Consider the following 19,886-nt stretch of genomic DNA (forward strand, 5'->3'; position numbering starts at 1 on the left):
TCATTGCCAGCTGAAACACTGCGGTAATTATTCAATCATAGGCTCTAAAATGTGTGACTTTTTTGTCCAGGCAGTGTAAAACCTATAACAGCAATAGAGAGAGGGACTTAACTAAAAAAGTCAAAAAAAGATGGCCTGCAATCATATGCAGGTGCTGGTCATATAATTAGAATATCATCACAAAGTTGATTTATTTCAGTAATTCCATTCAAAAAGTGAAACTTGTATATTATTATTATTCATTACACACAGACTGATATATTTCAAATGTTTATTTCTTTTAATTGTGATGATTATAACTGACAACTAATGAAAATCCCAAATTCTGTATCTCCGAAAATTGTAATATTGCTGAATTTGGGATTTTCATTAGTTGTCAGTTATAATCATCAGAATTAAAAGAAATAAACACTTGAAATATATCAGTCTGTGTGTAATGAATGAATATAATATACAAGTTTCACTTTTTGAATGGAATTACTGAAATAAAGCAACTTTTTGATGATATTCTAATTATGACCAACACCTGTATTGAGGTGACATGATTAGCATCCATTGGCAAAATAACCATTCTCAAGCACATAAACTTGAGAATGGTTACTTCCAAGGGGATTGCATTTTTATTATTGCAGAAGATATCTGCCAAATGATTGAAATACATTTCTGACCACAAGGTTTTTGTTTACAAAATTTGGTCTGAGCAGTATGACTAAACTGAATAGGTTACTAGACTGAATAGGAATGAAAAAAGTATAAACTTCACATTAATTCACTAAATAAACAGGCTGAGAGGTGAGAAAATGATGCGGGAAGATGCATGGTCTGACCAAATTGTATTATATAACAGTTATACTTTTTTAACAAGATCATGGGTAAGCAGCAGGTGTAACAAAAAAGTCTCTTTAAGCTTTAGATAGGGGTTAAGTTTCTTAGAGTATATCATTTTGAACATTTTGTTGATGTTTAAATTGGATGGAAAACAGTCTCATAAGCAGTGTGAGTGTGTGAAGACACCATCCACATGTCCTGATTCATTTAATTTACCCTTTGTACCCAATGGCCCCCGCTCGCCCTGTACCCCATAATTTCCTTGGTCCCCGTCTTCTCCTGGGGGGCCCTCGGGTCCTTGACATCCCGGGGAGCCAAACTGGCCACTTCTTCCTGAGACAATGGACACGCAAAATAATCACTTATCTTAAATTTTGCGGTCAGTAATCCACTTATAAACATACTATTACAAAGACATCAATTGGTCTCTCTGAGAAAGTACAGCGAATTCCTTAGAATTCAAAAATCTGTTGTTTTTGCATTCAAATGCAATTTGATTTCAGTAATGCAAATGGGGGTGAAAAAATACCACACATTTTTGCACAGCAACACCAGGATGCACATTTTGTGGTGAATTAACGTTTATAAAAATAGTAATAGTAAGACCAGGAACACGTTTCAGTTCTTCACCTTCTTCACATAACATTCCTCACTCTCTTCCACAGTACACTTCAGTGATGGAACCGGATGTTGACTCATTTTATATATACAGCTCTGGAAAAAATTAAGAGACCACTCCAAATTTTTCTTAAATCAGCATCTCAGCATCTCTATGGCAACAATTGCATTCCAGTGTCTGTAAAATTCCAACACAGGCAAACCTAATTTTACTTAATGAGGTACTGATTAGGTGATTACCAGCTGTGGTCATCACTATCCTCTTGCATTAGGACCAGCTGGATGCCAAAAACAGTGCAAGTAGTACCTCAAAGGTTATTTGAATAAAAAAATAACAATTCAGCATGACAAAAGAGTTGAAAACCTAAAAAAAAAGCCAGGCTGAAGTTTGCAAAAGACCATAAGGATTGGACCCTAGATGAATGGAGTAAGGTCATCTTCTCTGACAAGTCAAATTTTTTGCTTTGACAGAGACCTGGAGAGGCCTACAAGCCACAGTGTCTTGCAACCACTGTGAAATTTGGTGGAGGAAAACGTAAGTATTTTATTGTTGAAAAATGAATATGAATTTGTTTTCTTTGCATTATGTAAGGTCTGTGTCAATGCATTTTCTGGGGGTTATTTTGACCAGTTGTTATTTTCTACAAAAAAATACTCTAAATGACAATATTTTTATTTGGAAATTAGGGGTAATGTTGTCAGTAGTTTATAGAATAAAACAAAACTGTTCATTTTACTCAAACACATACCGATGAATAGTAAAACCAGAGAAAATTATAATTTTGCAGTGGTCTCTTAATTTTTTCCAGAGCTGTATATATATATATATATATACACACCAATCAGCCATACGACTATGACCACCTGCCTATTATTGTGTAAGTCCCCCTTTTGCCGCCAAAACAGCCCTGACCCGTCGAGGCATGGACTCCACTAGACCTCTGAAGGTGTGCTGTGGTATCTGGCACCAAGACGTTAGCAGCAGATCCTCTAAGTCCTGCTGTAAGTTGTGAGGTGGGTCGTCCATGGATTTGGATCTGTTTGTCCAACCCATAGATGCTTAATTGGATTGAGATCTGGGGAATTTGGAGGCCAAGTAAACACCTTGAAATCTTTGTTGTTTTCCTCAAACCATTCCTGAACCATTATTGCTTTGCGGCAGGGCACATTATCCTGCTAAAAGAGGCAAATGCCATCAGGGAATACCATTAACATGAATGGGTGCACATGGTCTGCAACAATGCTCAGGTATGCGATACGTGTTAAACCCAAAGTCTCCCAGCAGAACATTGTTCAAAGCATTACACTGCCTCTGTTGGGCACAAATGCACTTGACCATCCAAGTGATGTAAAAGAAAATGTGATTCATCAGACCAGGCCACCTTCTTCCATTGCTCCGTAGTCCAGTTCTGATGCTCACGTGCCCATTTTAGGCACTCTCAGCAGTGGACAGGGGTCAGCATGGGCACCCCATGATAATGAGATTTCACCTGTCAGTCGTCAGAATGTTATGGCTGATTGGTGTATACAGTCCCTCACAAAAGTGAGTACACACCTCACATTATTGTAAATATTTGATTATATATTTTCATGTGACAACACTGAAGAAATTACACTTTGCTACAACGGAAAGTAGTGAGTGTACAGCTTGTATATGTGTACATTTGCTGTCCCCTCAAAATAACACAACACACAGCCGTTAATGTCTAAATCGCTGGCAACAAAAGTGAGTACACCCCTAAGAGGAAATGTCCAAATTGGGCCCAAAGTGTCAATGTTTTGTGTGGCCACCATCATTTTCCAGCAATGCCTTTACCATCTTGGGCATGTTCACCAGAGCTTCACAGGTTGCCACTAGAGTCCTCTTCCACTCCTCCATGACAACATCACAGAGCTGGTGGATGTTAGAGACCTTGCGCTCCTCCACCTTCGGTTTGAGGATGCCCCACAGATGCTCAATAGGGTTTAAGTCTAGAGACATGCTTGGCCAGTCCATCACATTTCCCCTCTACTTCTTTAGTAAGGCAGTGGTCATCTTGGAGATGTGTTTGGGGTCGTTATCATGTTGGAATACTGCCCTGCGACACAGTCTCCGAAGGGAGGCGATCATGCTCTGCTTCATTATGTCACAGTACATGTTGGCTTTCATGGTTCCCTCAATGAACTGTAGCTCCCCAGTGCCGGCAGCACTCATGCAGCCCCAGAACATGACACTCCCACCACCATGCTTGACTGTAGACAAGACACACTTGTCTTTGTACTCCTCACTGGGTTGCCGCCACACATGCTTGACACCATCTGAACCAAATAAATGTATCTTGGACTCATCAGACCACAGGACATAGTTCCAGTAATCCATGCCCTTAGTCTGCTTGTCTTCAGCAAACTGTTTGCGGGCTTTCTTGTGGATCATCTTTAGAATAGGCTTCCTTTGGGGACGACAGCCATGCAGACCAATTTGATGCAGTGTGCAGCGTATGGTCTGAGCACTGACAGGTTGAGTGGAACCTATCCTGTTAAACAGCTGTATGGTCTTGGCCACCGTGCTGCAGCTCAGTTTCATGGTCTTGGCAATCTTCTTATAGCCTAGGCCATCTTTATGTAGAGCAACAATTATTTGCCATGAGGTGCCATTTTGAACTTCCAGTGATCAGTATGAGGGAGTGTGAGAGCAATAACACCAAATTCAACACACATGCTCCCCATTCACACCTGAGACCTTGTAACACTAACGAGTCACATGACACCGGGAAGGAAAAATTCATCTTGGCATAATCCTACCAGGTCATGCAAAGTCTTTGGTCGTCTTGCATGAACCACACGTTTTGAGATGGTTCAATGATATTAAGGTCAGGAGACTGATGAGCCCTCATTTTTTTCTGTTGTAACCACTGGAGGGTCAACTTGGCCTTGTGCTTAGTCTTTGTCTTCCTTTTTTTTTCTTGTGAGTGATTCATTTAAATTGTTTGCTTTAATGGCTGGCACCAGTATCCAGGAAGATATAGAGACATTTCAGGGTTTTAGGCTTCCTTTGACCCATATGATTCCATACCTTTTTGTCCATTAAAACCGTTGGGTCCCGGGCCTCCAGGTAAGCCAGGCAGGCCTGGTTTACCTGGTGTGCCCACAGGTCCAGGAGGAGGCTGGGTATACAATGGTTTGATTACATCCCCAACTTCTCCCTTTGGGCCTAGGGAGGAGAGAAAGTTACACTAAGAGATGGAAATGGGGGTAAACCTCATGTGAACAATCTCTAGAAGGTAAAGTCTGTCAGGAGCAATATAAAATGTATTCATTTTCTTACATCGGTTTGTATCTGTATAATTTGTATTATGATGATGAATATCACCATAGGCAGGAGCAAACCTTGATCTCCTGGTGGTCCCCTGGATCCATGGGACCCTGGTAGGCCACATATTCCTGGGGGACCAGGGTGTCCTGGAAGCCCCATCCTCCCTATAGCTCCTCTCTCACCTGGAAGACATCATGGTTACGTTTATTCGAATTGAAGTCAGTCGATTTGGTCATAAACAGTGCAGCTTCAAAGTGTGTGAAGACTTGTGTGTGTGCAATTATAGATTTATTTCAGTGTTCACCTTGAAGTATTGTTTTATTTAGAACCAGCCTTTTTATCTGACCTGACAGGCTTATAGTTATCAGTTCCATATGTTGGTTTAGAGGAATTCATCATGTAGTAGAAACATTTAGTTAAAAAGGAATTAGGGCAGGAATTTGCATTGGTTAAATCAAGTAAGTAGAATCAAGTGGTTAAATAATTGGGTACCAATATTTCAAATATTATATACCAATAAAATGATACAAAGGGGTTAAAAAAGGGGTAAAAAACTAAATAAGGTTTGATTTATTACAGGACATACAAAGATGCAAGGATGCTGTGAGACAATATTGCGGCATTACAAAGGAAATTAAGATGTAATCTATGCCCTCATAAGATATTTCCCATCTTGCATCTATTGCCCAAAGTGCACCTTGTTATGTAGCAGGGATATGTCCCCCTGATGCTTTGGCTGGTGCTGTTGACACTGTCTAAATGCCTGTTTTCTTTTATGTCCTATAAGATGGTTATTCGAGGCAATCTGAATCTTGACTGGCTAATCTCTGATTAACTGAAGAGCTTATGTATGAATTTTAAATTGACACATCTGATTTCAATGCCCACTAGGATTAACGTTAAAAGTCCTATAAACGCCTCAATTGACCAATTCTGACAAACAACCCCCACAAATATAGATCAACTGGAGTTTGTGCAAAGAATATAAGTGATCATTGTCTAAATACTTTGTATTAGAAGTAATAAACAAGAAATGGCTAAACCTCGCTTAATTAAGAAGAGAAATCTTAAACATTTGTCACAGATAGATTTTTTTTTATTCTGGATGTATTTTATTCTGAGCTGTTCTCTTTAAATTTATTCTCAGACTTGGAGCTGGCTCTGAAGCACTTCACAGCAATTGTCAAGCCTTTTATATACCTTTCATGCCCCTTTTAGATATCACAACTATAACAACTATTTGAACTCCTTAGGTAGAGAACTCGGGCCTGGGCAAACGCTAGAATAAATTACTCGGTATCTGATTGGCAACTTTTCAGACAAGTAGCAAATAGATGTACTGTATCAATAAAAAAAGCCAAATCCAGTCTTTACTTAGATGCAATATCTAGCTTTGCAGAAGACCCTCATTTAGAAGATAACATCAATAGGCCTAGATCAGGCTACTTGAGACTAGTTTGAAAATTCCTTAAGACAGATCTGAGTGTACTCAGAAGGGGTTTATTCTGAGTTTTTGAATACATCTGTTAAAGGTTGTAACCTGTAACTCTATGACACTGTGTTATATGCTATTACTCCCATGGTTGACCAGGCTCTATGTAAGCTACTGTCTGCATTCAATACACTTCAAAGAAGTGTTCATATTGAATGTGTCCCTGCATACTAATGACATACTAATAAAGATTGAAAGTTGAAAATCTTTCTGTACAGAAATGGGTCATGTCTTACATTATCTAGCTCAGGGGTTCTCTATCATCATTTTGGGGGTCTATCATGCTTGACCCCCCCAAAAATTTTTTTCAAATAATATGATCCCTGCACATGCATGCGGAAATAATGGTCTCTCACAATGAAACACAAATGTAGACACGCTCAATAGATCATATTAAGATGATTAAAAAGAACCCTTTAATATTTAATATTAATGATCTGTTTTCTCATGTATGTTTATTATTAGTAAGTTAAGCCTGAACTTACTAATTTAATTAGATGGCTTTTCGAGCACAACAGCTGCAATGGCAACTCAGAGATCATCCTCCACATTGAGACGTAATCTGTTTTTGTTTTTGATATATGTGAATGTGGAAAATGCGGCCTCACAAAAGTAGGTTGATCCAAATGGAATCAGTACAACCATCGCTGCATTGGATATTCCTCTGCAAATGCAATCCAGAATTCAGCAAGTTTGGTTACGGCAAACATAGCCTTTAATTAATGTCTGATCACTGGACAACTCCATCAGCGCGTCCTCCAAGTTGGATCCCCAGTTGCCATAAACAGTAGTTATTTTCTGCCTTGTAGTGATGAGTTGAGTACATTAAGTTGGTCGAATATACAGTGGGGAGAACAAGTATTTGAAACACTGCCGATTTTGCAGGTTTTCCTACTTATAAAGCATGTAGAGGTCTGTAATTTTTATCATAGGTATTCTTCAACTGTGAGAGACAGAATCTAAAACCAAAAATGTGAATTTTTTTGCATTACATAAGTATTTGATACATCAGAAAAGCATGACTTAATATTTGGTACAGATCATAAGTTTCCTGTAGTTCTTGACCAGGTTTGCACACACTACAGCAGGGATTTTGGCCCACTCCTCCAAGCAGAACTTCTCCAGATCCTTCAGGTTTCGGGGCAGTCGCTGGACAATACAGACTTTCACCTCCCTCCAAAGATTTTCTATTGGGTTCAGGTCTGGAGACTGGCTAGGCCACTCCAGGACATTGAGATGTTTTTTACGGAACCCCTCCTTTGTTGCCCTGGCTGTGTGTTTCGGGTCATTGTCATTCTGGAAAACCCAGCCACGACCCATCTTCAATGCTCTTACTGAGGGAAGGAGGTTGTTGGCCAAGATCTCGCAATACATGGCCCCATCCATCCTCCCCTCAATACGGTGCAGTCGTCCTGTCCCCTTTGCAGAAAAGCATCCCCAAAGAAGGATGTTTCCACCTCCATGCTTCACGGTTGGGATGGTGTTCTTGGGGTTGTACTCATCCTTCTTCTTCCTCCAAACACGGCTAGTGGAGTTTAGACCAAAAAGCTCTATTTTTGTCTCATTAGACCAGATTACCTTCTACCATTCCTCCTCTGGTTCATTCAGATGGTCAGTGGCAAACTTCAGACAGGCCTGGACATGCACTGGCTTGAGCAGGGGGACCTTGTGAGCGCTGCAGGATTTTAATCCATGGCGGCGTAGTGTGTTACTAATGGTTTTCTTTGAGACTGTGGTCCCAGCTCTCTTCAGGTCATTGACAAAGTCATGCCGTGTAGTTCTGGGCTGATCCCTCACCTTCCTCATGATCATTGATGCCCCACGAGGTGAGATCTTGCATGGAGCCCCAGACTGAGGGAGATTGACCGTCATCTTGAACTTCTTCCATTTTCTAATAATTGCGCCAACAGTTGTTGCCTTCTCACCAAGCTGCTTGCCTATTGTCCTGTAGCCCATCCCAGCCTCGTGCAGGTCTACAATTTTATCCCTGATGTCTTTACACAGCTCTCAGGTTTTGGCCATTGTGGAGAGGTTGGAGTCTGTTTGATTGAGTGTGTGGACAGGTGTCTTTTATACAGGTAACAAGTTCAAACAGGTGCAGTTAATACAGGTAATGAGTGGAGTAAAGGAGGGCTTCTTAAAGAAAAAGTAACAGGTCTGTGAGAGCAGGAATTCCTACTGGTTGGTAGGTGATCAAATACTTATGTCATGCAATAAAATGCAAATTATTAATTAATTATTTAAACATAATACAATGTGATTTTTTGTTTGATTTTTGTTTTAAATTCCGTCTCTCACAGTTGAAGTGTACCTATGATAAAAATTAAGTAGGAAAACTTGCAAAATCGGCAGTGTATCAAATACTTGTTCTCCCCACTGTATATTTGCTAACTAACTTATAGAGTCCACACAGCAAGAACGATGGTTACTTTGGTAACTCCAGTTTTATGAGTAGAGCATCGCACATAGGGTCTTCGCTCCTATTGTTTTACCCCTCTGCCAATCGGCAGGCAGTGAAAATTTTTATATGCACATTTCTCCATTCGCTGCCACCTGGCCCAGCAGCTATATCAGAGAGGCACACACCCAGCTTAGCCTCCCGAATAAACTTTCATCACAAGAAAAGCATTCAGAGATCGGTCAGGGCATTAACCCTATGGGCGACACTCCACTCATAGAATTGGAGTTATGAAAGCTTTGCCCATAGGGGCTTCACTCCTATTGGTTTAGAGCAAAGCAAGCAAGCCCAAAATATGCCCAATAGGACAGATCAAGCAAGGAACACAGTCCATGCCACAGATCCAATTCCATCCAGCTCAGCCGCTGGCACAAACGTACATATACTGAAATCTCAGACACATAACAAATACATACACGGCAGCAACCCACCAGACACCTCCTCAAACAGTAAAAACTGAATCAAAGCACTCTGAGCCAGCCCAAACCTGGGACCCAGTGCACACCAGGCAAACGCTCTAACCACACAGCCACCGCAGCACACATGCAGCACAGAGGAACACACGCCTAAAGGAACATACCTGCATGATCCCAGCGCCCTCACATGTCAAAATGGGCATCAAACCATGCAGGGAAGATGCCCAGGCAGGAAAATAGCCGCACAGCCACAACTGGAAGTTGAACCCCAGTCTGTTGTGCGAAAGGGGAACGGCCAACCAAAAAGCCACACAGGCAACTTGGGGGGAACTGCAGAGAACCATGCCCTAAGACGCTGTTCAGACCGTTCAACGGATAGTGCTCAAACTCCATCTCAGCCACACTGAGCACAGAGTGAACCAAAGCACCCGCAGCCATGTCTCTCAGGTAAAACCGGACAAACAGCGATCGCGTGCCCCAAGACGCAGCCACACTGATGTCCTCAAAACCCACGCCCCGAAAGAGAGTGGCCAAGGCCGCCACTCCCCACATGGAGTGCGCCCCGAGACCCTTAGGCACAGGGACGCTCTCTGCCACATATGCCAGATCAATCACCTCACACAACCAGTGAGACAGACGTTGCTTCGACACAGCACTGCGGCTGTGTGTTGCACATACTGTGCCAAAGTGCGCCCAGGACACAAATGATGTGAAAGAATGCCCACAACGACAATTTGATCACCTTAGGCAGGACAGCAGGGTTGGGGAGCAACACAGTTCTGCTGCCACCGCCATTGATAGCGAGACAGCCAGGCTGTGCATAGTTCACTGACCTGCTTAGTGGACGTCAGAGCCAACATCTGCGCCGTTTTCAGAGCCAGCATCCTCAACAAAGCCTCCAGAGTCAAAGCAAAATTCCAATGTGGCAACGTCTGCCAAACCAACGGCTGGCAATGGTGAAAAACATTTTACCAAAGGATGACTAAAGACACACTCTATTGAAATCTTTGTGACATGCCGAGATCGCACACGCGTACACCCTGAGTGTGCTGTGCAATCTCCATTGATCAAATAGGGTTAGCAGGAATGACGGGACACTGCCGACATTACCCCATGCCATTGCACCAGTGCGTAAAGAGTCTTCACACCCTGAATGGTTGTGACAACTTCCTCGGTCCATCCCTGCCGTAGTAACCTGGCCCTCTCAGGAGCCAGGCCCATAACAGGTGGCCTAACACATGGAACGCACCAATCGAACCTGCATCAATGCCCCATGATGGTAAGCAATTGGCCATGATGTCCCCACTGCTATGTGCGCTGCCTCTGCAAACAAAAGGGCTCCCTGGGCAAAATGGGGCATAATGAGTGACATTCTCCCCGTACCCGAGACATGAGATGAAGAATGCCCTGGAAAGGGAGGAATGCGTACAGTAGCACTCTCGGCCACGGCTGCTGTGCTAATGGGTCCAAGCCCAATTGGGGCCTGTCCTGTGCATGGAGATAAAACCACAGAAGTGTGTATCCTCTTGGGATGCGAACAGACCCACCTTGGCTCTCATAAATTGTCTGCAAATCTCAACGACAATGTCTAGATTAAGATACCACTCATCATCTTGAGGATCCCCACGAGACATCAAGTCTGTGCCCACATTGAGCTTCCAGGGAATGTGGAGAGCTCTCAGTTACCTCAGGTGCACCTGAGCCCATTTCCAAATCTGTACTGCCAACAGATGTCTCTCAGTTCCTAGGTCTTACGCTGCTGTACTATTGTGCTGGGGGATTGGGTCAGTTCTCCTTCCCCACTATAAATCGTTGTTGATATGATGAATGCATTTTCTTTATAAATACATTTGATTGATTGATTGATGGAGAGATAAAGACCTGACTCTGCCCCGTCTTTTGACGTACCCAATTGCCCTGACCCCGTAAGGTCGGAGTAAATTGCAGCAGCACACGCCTGATTGTATAGCAGCCTGTTGATATAGCAGCGATGACGCACAGGGTCCAGTCAGAGACATACAAACCAGCGCTGTAAGCCCCTCATGCGTAAGAGCCCCAACGGAACCATGCATGGGCCGAGAACATTCAGCCCAGCAACGAGATGACAGAAAGCACTGACGCAGTGTGTAACGGCCAGACAAGTGCGAGGACACGCAGAGTCACAACTCTCCGTGCATCCGAAATGCGCGCCCTCATCGACACTGTTGATAACTGGAGACCCCGAAACAACACCAGCTGGCTCGCCTGAGGAGCACTCTTCTTAAGATACACAGCAAAACTCAAACGAGTGAGTTGAGTCACCAACCTGAACGTGTAAACACAGGCCTGTTCCACTTAGTGCGCCAACACTAGTAGGTCATCCAACTAAGCCAAAACTCTGACCCACTGACACCTCAGAGGTCCCAACGCTGTTTCCACACACTTTGTAAAAGTGCAGGGAGCCAGGGCGTAACAGAACAGCATTTTTGTGTATTCGTACAACTGGCCCTGGAACGCAAAACGCAGGAACTTCCTGTGGCAAGGCAGAACCGGGACATGAAAGTAAGCCTCCTCAGATCGATGCTAACGCAAATATGCAATGGTTCACACACTCCATGAGACGTTTCGTCGTGAGCATGTGAAACAGACTTTATGACACGCATTTCTTCAAAATGCGCAGATCCAAGATCGGCCTTATTTCCCCTGTCTTTTTGGGCACAAGGAAGTAAGGAGAGTAAAGCCCCTTCTCCCTCTGGTCCAACGGGACTAGCATCACCACCTCCTTTTCCAGGAGGTCTGCAATCTCCCCCTGGAGGGCAGTGGCCTTGACTGTCTCCACTATTTCTGAGAACAGTGGAGGCATGCAGCGAAACTGCAACTTTCTCAGTGTTATGTCTAACCAGGCCTGCAGTGCGGACAGATGACGCCATTCTTAGTAATACAGATACAGAGTGGTCAAGCAAGCAGCTCAGGGGCTGTGGCCAGCCACTGACCGTACACATCTGCAGTACCAACCACCCAAGTTGGGGCCAATCCGAAAGGCAGAGGAAAACGCACATGCAACCTGTGCGGAGCCGATCATCTCCCCATCGGTTATGTCCGTAACCATTGAGGCAGAGGCTTCAACGGGTTGCGTGGAGTAGTACAACAAACCTGTCACACTCTGCGGGCGAGAGGAAACACTTCTCTCACAAACCGAGACCCTGCCTGGGCTCCCGCATACGCTAGTTGCAACGACAACAGCATGAGGAGGAACCAAAGACTAATGGAGCTGGAGGCGTCAAAGACAGTCAGAGACTGAGGGCAGGAGGACAGCTCATTAACCTTACCAGGAAACATCACAGCCATCTGCAATGAAGGCTCACTCACCGAACGCACACAGGGTGGGGAAACGCCCAACATTGCTCTTCCCGTCTAAAGGGCATCGGGCAGCAGGACGCAGAGGAGAAAGTAGACGTGGAGGTTGAGGCTCTCTCTCCCCGTGCCGGGCAGGTGGAATCAGGGCCGACTCTGATGCAGCCGACCTAGCACAGATGCTGTGAACGGTGGCACGCCCTACCTCTGGAATGCCAGGTACCTGGCATTTCCATAGAAGCAGCAGGAGTGGAAGTTGAGGACAGCACAGGTAGGAGTGGTCCCAAACGGAGCCACTCCTTCCAGTCCATCTTTTGGTGCACTAATGTCTCAGTTATTGCCACACCAAATAGTGCATCCTCCGCTAAAGGCGCATTCAGGAAGGGGACCTTGTCAGGCTCCTTCAGGGAGATGAGGGCCAACCACAGGTGCCAGACCTGAACCACAGATGTCGCCATCACCTGGCCTGCCGACAGGGAGTTGGCCTGCGTCAGTTTCAGAATGGTGGCAGTAGCCCTGGTGACGTGACAGATTTCCGCCGGATTCAGGGAGGTGCGGCCCTCCATCATTCCCGCCATTACTGCCGCTAGCAGCCCAACATTGTTGCAGGCTGCCTGCGACTGCACAGAGAGTGAGTACTGCTTCTCCGTGTGGCTGGCAGAGACTCTGTCCTTGAAAGATGGGGGGGTCAGGTGCTTGTCAATCCACATGTTAAGCCCCGGAGCGAGAAACATAGCCAGGGTGCCCTCCAGAGGCAGGATGCCCTTACCCCACTTCTTCAACCTCGCCTCCACCGTAATGAAGGTGATGGGAGACTTGACCGTCCCTCATGTCATGAACAGGGCTCCCAACCCCCCCTCCGAATTTTTCCAGAGGGAGGGGCACCTCGGCTACATACACACGTCCAGTGTGCAGCCTCAAAGATGTCCCCCCCTCCTCCGTCGTAGGCATTGGCATAGGCATGTGCAGGCACCTGGCAGCAGAGAAGATAGTGGGGAAGAACACCTCCTTCACCGCCAGAGGGTCAGTGCATCTCTCCTCCTTGCGGTGCACCCACTCCCCATCTCCTGACGATGAGGAGTCAGGACAACTCTGCGCCCGCTCAGCCGAATGTGGGAGAACAGTCCCGGAGGCGATAGGAGCCATGCTCTGCTGGATCACCTCCTCTTCTGAGTCCAACTCCTCAGCAAAGGAGTCTTTCTCGGAGAGGAGAGACAGGATATCAGTGGGAGGGACTGCCTCAGCAAAACAAAACAGCGATGTCATCCCCTCCTGAAAAGGGAGCACGGTGCAGCTCGTACACACAGGCTCGTCCACAGCACCATCCTGAGCGAGCTTTGGTCCCAGAAACGAACAGCAGAGCGCGTGCGTGTCGACCGCAGCATCCAACTTGGGACACATGCACGCCAACAGGAGGGCAGCAGTTGGCCGAGGTGACGAGTTAGAAGAATCCACTCAAGTGTTTGTAATGGAAAGCCATCCCTGGCTTTTTGAACATCACCACAGCTTGCATAACTAAACTTTCGCGTGCAGAAAAAATATTAGCGGGGTGTGTGCCTCTGATATAACTACTGGGCCAGGGGGCAGTGAGAGGTGAAATTTGCATATTTACATTTTCAGTGCCTGCCGATTGGCAGTTGAGTAAACTAATAGGAGCGACCAAACGCCCATGGTGCTGCCATGAAAAGGCATTATCTCAAAACTCTAGCTCCTTTGAAACAACTAGAGTTTAGAGGCTAGGAGTGAGGTAATGGTGCACCGATCAACCATATCAAGTGCTCTGCAAAAAGTAACAATCCTAAAGAATAAGTGTGATCCAGCTGCGATGTGGGGAAATACTTCGAGGTCAGTTGACAAGAGCTTTCTGGCCTAAATCAAAGCACTCCTATTTGTAAATTGGCATCCACAATCATCGTCTGGCCAATCTGAACCTGGAGCAAATTTGCCAAGAAGAAAGTGGAAAAATCACTCAGATACTGTGTTCAAAATTATGATATACTTACCAAAAGACTTGTTATTGGGGTGTTATTGGGGTGAAAATATGAATTTACCTTGGTCCTTCATATAAAAAACTGTGATGGAATTTTTTCAACAAAAAATATTTTTGAATTTCTTGCATCAATAACGGAAATTACTAACTACCTGTCTCAATCTGCTTTCTTCTGTTTAATGCCGTATCAAAATAACCCATACCCATGTCCCATTACCTTTGGGCCCTAGCAACCCTGCAATGCCGGGCAGTCCCAGGAAACCAGGAGCCCCTCTATCCCCTTTGAGGCCTGGAAAGCCTGGAACCCCGTTGTCCCCCTCATCACCAAACATAGGCAGGGCAGGGCCAGGGTACCCACAGTCACCTGGTGGACCTGAAACAATATAACACACACAAGTATGGTTTGTGTAACTTTTAGGTTAATTTGAGGGCTATGACTTATGAATTTCAGTTTGAATGGAACCGAAATCTGTTCATTTACAATATTCATCCAATTTTAATGTTAAAGTATAAATGGAAGTGTACTCACCCTGATAGTATTTGTATTTGATTTTAAACATTACATAAGACCTGTCTTTGAATTTACACAATACTGGTATATCAAACAGGAGTTGGCAAGACTAACATCTAACTGCTTGTTTGTAATATATTCCTATTCATGAGGCAGATGCATTGTTGTAGAAGTTGCAGGAGCAGACGGGTTCATATAAAGACAGCTGCTATAAAGTAAATATAGGCTAGGTAATGGGAAATTATATTAAATAAATGTTTCCTCTATATTTGTCCAATAATTTGTCCACCGATCAGCCATAACATTATGACCACCTGCCTAATATTGTGTAGGTCCTCCTTTTGCTGCCAAAACAGCCCTGACCCGTCAAGACATGGACACCACTAGACCTCTGAAGGTGTGCTGTGGTATCTGACACCAAGACGTTAGAAGTTGTGAGGTGGGGCCTCCATGGATCGGACCTGTTTGTCAAGCACATGCCACAGATGCTCGATTGGATTGCGATCTGGGGAATTGGGAGGCCAAGTCAAAACCTTGAACTCGTTGTGATCCTGAAACCATACCGGAACCATTTTTGCTTTGTGGCACGGTGCATTAACCTGCCGAAAGAGGCCAATGCAATCAGGGAATACCGTTGCTGTGAAAGGGTGCACATGGTACGTGTCAAAGTTACTGTTAGTTTACTGTTTTCATTTTAATTATCAGTTTCTCTGGTTTTACAATTCATAGGTATGTGTTTGAGTAAAATGAAAATGTTTGTTTAATTCTATAAACTACTGAAAACATTATTCCCAAATTCCAAATAAAAATATTGTCATTTAGAGTATTTATTTGTAGAAAACCAAAATAACAAAAAAATAAAAGCATTGTTTTCAGACCTGAAATAATGCAAAGAAAACAAATTCATATACATTTAACAATAAATATTTGGTGGAATAACCCTGATTTTTTATCACAGCTTTCGTGCGTCTTGGCATGCTCTCCACCAGTCTGTCACATTGCTGTTGGGTGACTTTATGCCACTCCTGCCACAAAAAGTAGCTTGTCAAGTAGCTCAGCTTTGTTTGATGGCTTGTGACCATCCATTTTCCTCTTGATCAAATTCCAGAGGTTTTCAATGGGGTTCAGGTCTGGAGATTGGGCTGGCCATGTCAGGGTCTTGATCTGGTGGTCCTCCATCCACACCTTGATTAACCTGGCTGTGTGGCATTGAGAATTGTCCTTCTGGAAATACCAATTCTCAGAGTTGGGGAACATTGTCAGAGCAGAAGGAAGCAGGTGTTCTTCCAGCATAACCTTGTAATTGGCTTGATTCATATGTCCTTCACAAAGACAAATCTGCCCAATTCCATCCTTGCTGAAGCATCCTCAGATCATCACCGATCCTCCACCAAATTTCACAGTGGGTGCGAGACACTGTGGCTTGTAGGCCTTTCCAGGTCTCCATCTAACCAATAGACGACCAGGTGTTGGGCAAAGCCGAAAATTTTATTTGTCTGATAAGATGACCTTACTACATTCCTCTAGGGTCCAATCCTTTTGGTCTTTTGCAAATTTCAGCCTGGCTCTTCTTCGGGTCTCATTGATGAAAGGCTTTTTTCTAGCTTTGCATGACTTCAGCCCTGACCCTAGGAGCATTTTTTGAATAGTCCTCGCCGTGCACTTCACCACAGCTGCTGTTTGCCATTCTTTTTGTAGGTCACTTTAAGTCATCTTACGGTTTTGGAGTGACATTCGAATGAGTTAACGGTCATCTCGGTCAGTGGACAGTCGTTTTCGCCCTCTGCCAGTCTGTAGCTTTGTTGTCCCCAATGTCTGTTGCTTGACATTTTTCTTATGAACCGCCGTTTTAGAAATTTTCAGGATGGAAGCAACCTGACGCTTACTGTATCCCTCTGCCAGTAAAGCCAGAATTTAATCCTTCTTTTCCTCACTAGAAGCTTTTCTTTTCAACTATTTTATCAGGCTGAATAGTTATTTTTTATTCAAATTATCTTTGAGGTACTACTTGCACTGTTTTTGCCATCTAGCTGATCATATTGCAAGACTATAGTGATGACCACAGCAGTGGTTTTTATACTTTTCCTTGTTAAATTAGATTTTATTCAGGTAATCACCTAATCAGTACCTCATTAAGTAAAATGAGGTGTGCCTGTGTTGGAATTTAACAGACACTGGAATGGAATGGCTGCCATACATGTAGAGATGCTGATTAAAGAAATATTAGAAGTGCTCTCTTAATTTTTGTCTTTTGCGCTGTACATAGGGAGCATTTTGAAAGTGAAAGCTACAGTGATGGTAATTATTTTGGAAAAATTATGAAAATAAACTGTGAGAAAGCTTGTCTTTTCCTGATAATATAGGTGTATTTGTGACAGAATTCAGGAAACTGGGCTTAAGTCGCTACTTTTCAGGAGAGAAGTTTGTAAGATGAAAAACGTGTTCTGGGACATTTTGTGCCTTCTTGAAGTTGTGAACTTGAATGTGACTAAATAAGTAACTAGTATGCGAAGTTAAATACGAATAAAATGTATAACTCGAAACCCAGCTGGTTGTTTAACCAGCGGAAAATACACAACTTTTCCTGTATTGGCTGAGATAATGAAGGGGCTGGACATGCTGACATACTGAGTCCTCATTGGTCTATCAAGTCACCAGCTTATAAAGCGAGTACTTGGTCAGTATCATTGCGATCACGGGAATTTCAAACATAGACAAGGGCGATCGCATTGCTAGAGCTCTCAATCACTTCCCTGAATTGTGAGAGAATTATTTCTGGAGGACAATGATGCCATTACCCTACTCAGACTCGGAAGATGAATTGGACAACTATGAGGAAACCCCAGACTTGGATACTTTTCAAAACGGTGTCAGAGAATGAGAGTTGTAGTGTAGTCACAGATGTTGACCGTGTGCTGGAATCAGTGGAATATCCTGCAGCGTATGAGAAGGAAATTGACAAAATACAGGCATTTCATTGCAAATGCGGAGATGTCCGAAAAGAAAACAATGGCTCATCAACTGTCCATGGGTTACTTTTACAAATAAAGGGCAACCATTGCATCCATGAGAGAGACAATGGAAGGCAACAGACCAAACAACAAAAGACTTTGTATGTAATCAGAGGATTATTCCATCTGCCGTGAAACATTCCTACATGTATGTGGGTAAGTCTGTTTCCTAACTAGCTACAGAATTCCTTTTTAGAAAGTTGTCAAAGTCCTTTGTATTGCTGGTTATCTAGCTATAGCTGCTGACGTTACTGTTACAGTGTTCCCTGGTGGCATTGGCTTCTTTCAGCAGGATAATGTGCTCCACCTGAAAGCAAAAATGGTTCAGGAATGGTTTGAGGAACACAAAAACGAGTTCAAGGTATTGACCTGGCCTCCAAATTCCCCAGATCTCAATCTAATCGAGCATCTCTGGGATGTGCTGGACAAACAGGTCATATCCATGGAGGCCCCACCTGGCAACGTAAAGGACTTAAAGGATCTGCTGATAAAGTCTTGGTGCCAGATACCTTCAGAGGTCTACAATGGGTGCACAATTATTAGGCACATCGTATTTATCAAGATTTATTTTATTGTTTCCCAATCACAATGCTTTATGTCAATCCAAAATATTATTGAATCTCAAACCTGAATGTTTAACAAAGGAAAAGTGAGTTTTGATATTTCTCAGGAGAATTTATAAGTGTGCACAATTATTAGGCAACTAAATTACAAAAACAAAATCCCAACTCGTTTATTCAAAATGTTTTAAGAAAGTGTAACAACTAAGTAACACAAAATTACAATTAATTGAAATTTGTGTCTTTTCAAAAATATTGTGTGACCAATATAAACACCCTTCTTTTCAATAACTGCCATCCATGGAGTCTGTTTCTTGATCTGTTCACGATGAAGCACAGTCTCCCTAATGCTGTTCAAAAAGTTGCATTGTCTTCCCTGACTGTAAATCTCATGTTGGAGAAAGGCCCCAAAAATTCTCAATAGGATTTAAATCAGGTGAGGAAGGGGGCCAGGTCATTATTGGGGCATATTTGATGGGAGTTGAGTTTCAGTCCATCTTCAACCCAAAAAGGTCCAAATACCTCATCCTTAACGACAGCAGCCCATACCAGTACCCCTCCTCCACCTTGCTGGTGCCTGACTCGAAGTGGTGCCGTGTCCATTAGTGATCCAGCCACGGTCCCATCCATCTGGTCCATCAAGAATCACTCTTATTTCATCTGTCCATAAAACCTTTGAAAAATCTGTCTTCAGGTATTTCTTTGCCCAATCTATATGCTTCAACTTGTGAATCTTATTCAGTGGTGGCCTTCTTTCGGCCTCCTTGACCTTGGCCATGTCTCTGAGCAGTTGACACCTTTTACTTCTGGATATTCCAGGTAGGTTGCAGTCCTGGAATATGGTGGTGCTGGAGGATAATGGGTTCCTGGTAGCTACACGTTTAATTATTCAAGACTTTTGCATTTCATCTCCATACATTTATTTGCACCCCAGTTGACTATTCGCAAAAAAACATTTGATTGTCTGGTGGCCACACATCAGTAGTTAGCTATTTCTAGAGTGTTGCATCCATCTGAAAGGCATTTAAAAAAATATACTTTTCATTGTCAGTTAAATCTCTTATTTACCTGAGGTCATGAAGCTGCCTAATAATCATGCACACCTTGATATAAGGTCATTCACTTTCACCACACCATTACACCAATACGTATCACCTGAATATGATTCAGTCCAATGAGCATTGAAGTTTATACAGTTTGGAGTTGGAAAATGTGCATAGAAATTATGATACAATCAGAATACTCACTTGCCTAATAATTGTGCATGCAGTGTAATGTTAGCTAGCTAGATAACAACGTTAACTTACCAGTTAGCTAACATTTCGTGGTGTCTAGCTTGTTCGTTGAGTAGCTAGCTTTTTCTGATGATTAGCTACA

General features: G+C 43.5%; 1 protein-coding gene across 5 annotated transcripts in view; it reads right to left on the reverse strand.

The window, feature by feature from the left end:
* col4a4 (collagen, type IV, alpha 4) overlaps positions 1 to 19,886 on the reverse strand; it is a 295,816-nt gene that overhangs the window by 13,087 nt on the left and 262,843 nt on the right. For all 5 annotated transcript variants that reach the window (XM_034292008.1, XM_034292010.1, XM_034292005.1 and 2 more), the window contains 4 exons: positions 14,645 to 14,800; positions 4,813 to 4,920; positions 4,499 to 4,636; positions 1,045 to 1,161 (listed from right to left, as the gene is read on the reverse strand). In XM_034292008.1, the coding sequence (XP_034147899.1) occupies positions 1,045 to 1,161; positions 4,499 to 4,636; positions 4,813 to 4,920; positions 14,645 to 14,800 (519 nt within the window). The remainder of the gene's footprint in view (positions 1 to 1,044; positions 1,162 to 4,498; positions 4,637 to 4,812; positions 4,921 to 14,644; positions 14,801 to 19,886) is intronic.

This window comes from Esox lucius, chromosome 1 (assembly GCF_011004845.1).
Source record: "Esox lucius isolate fEsoLuc1 chromosome 1, fEsoLuc1.pri, whole genome shotgun sequence".
In the NCBI taxonomy this organism is placed as follows: Eukaryota; Metazoa; Chordata; class Actinopteri; order Esociformes; family Esocidae; genus Esox; species Esox lucius.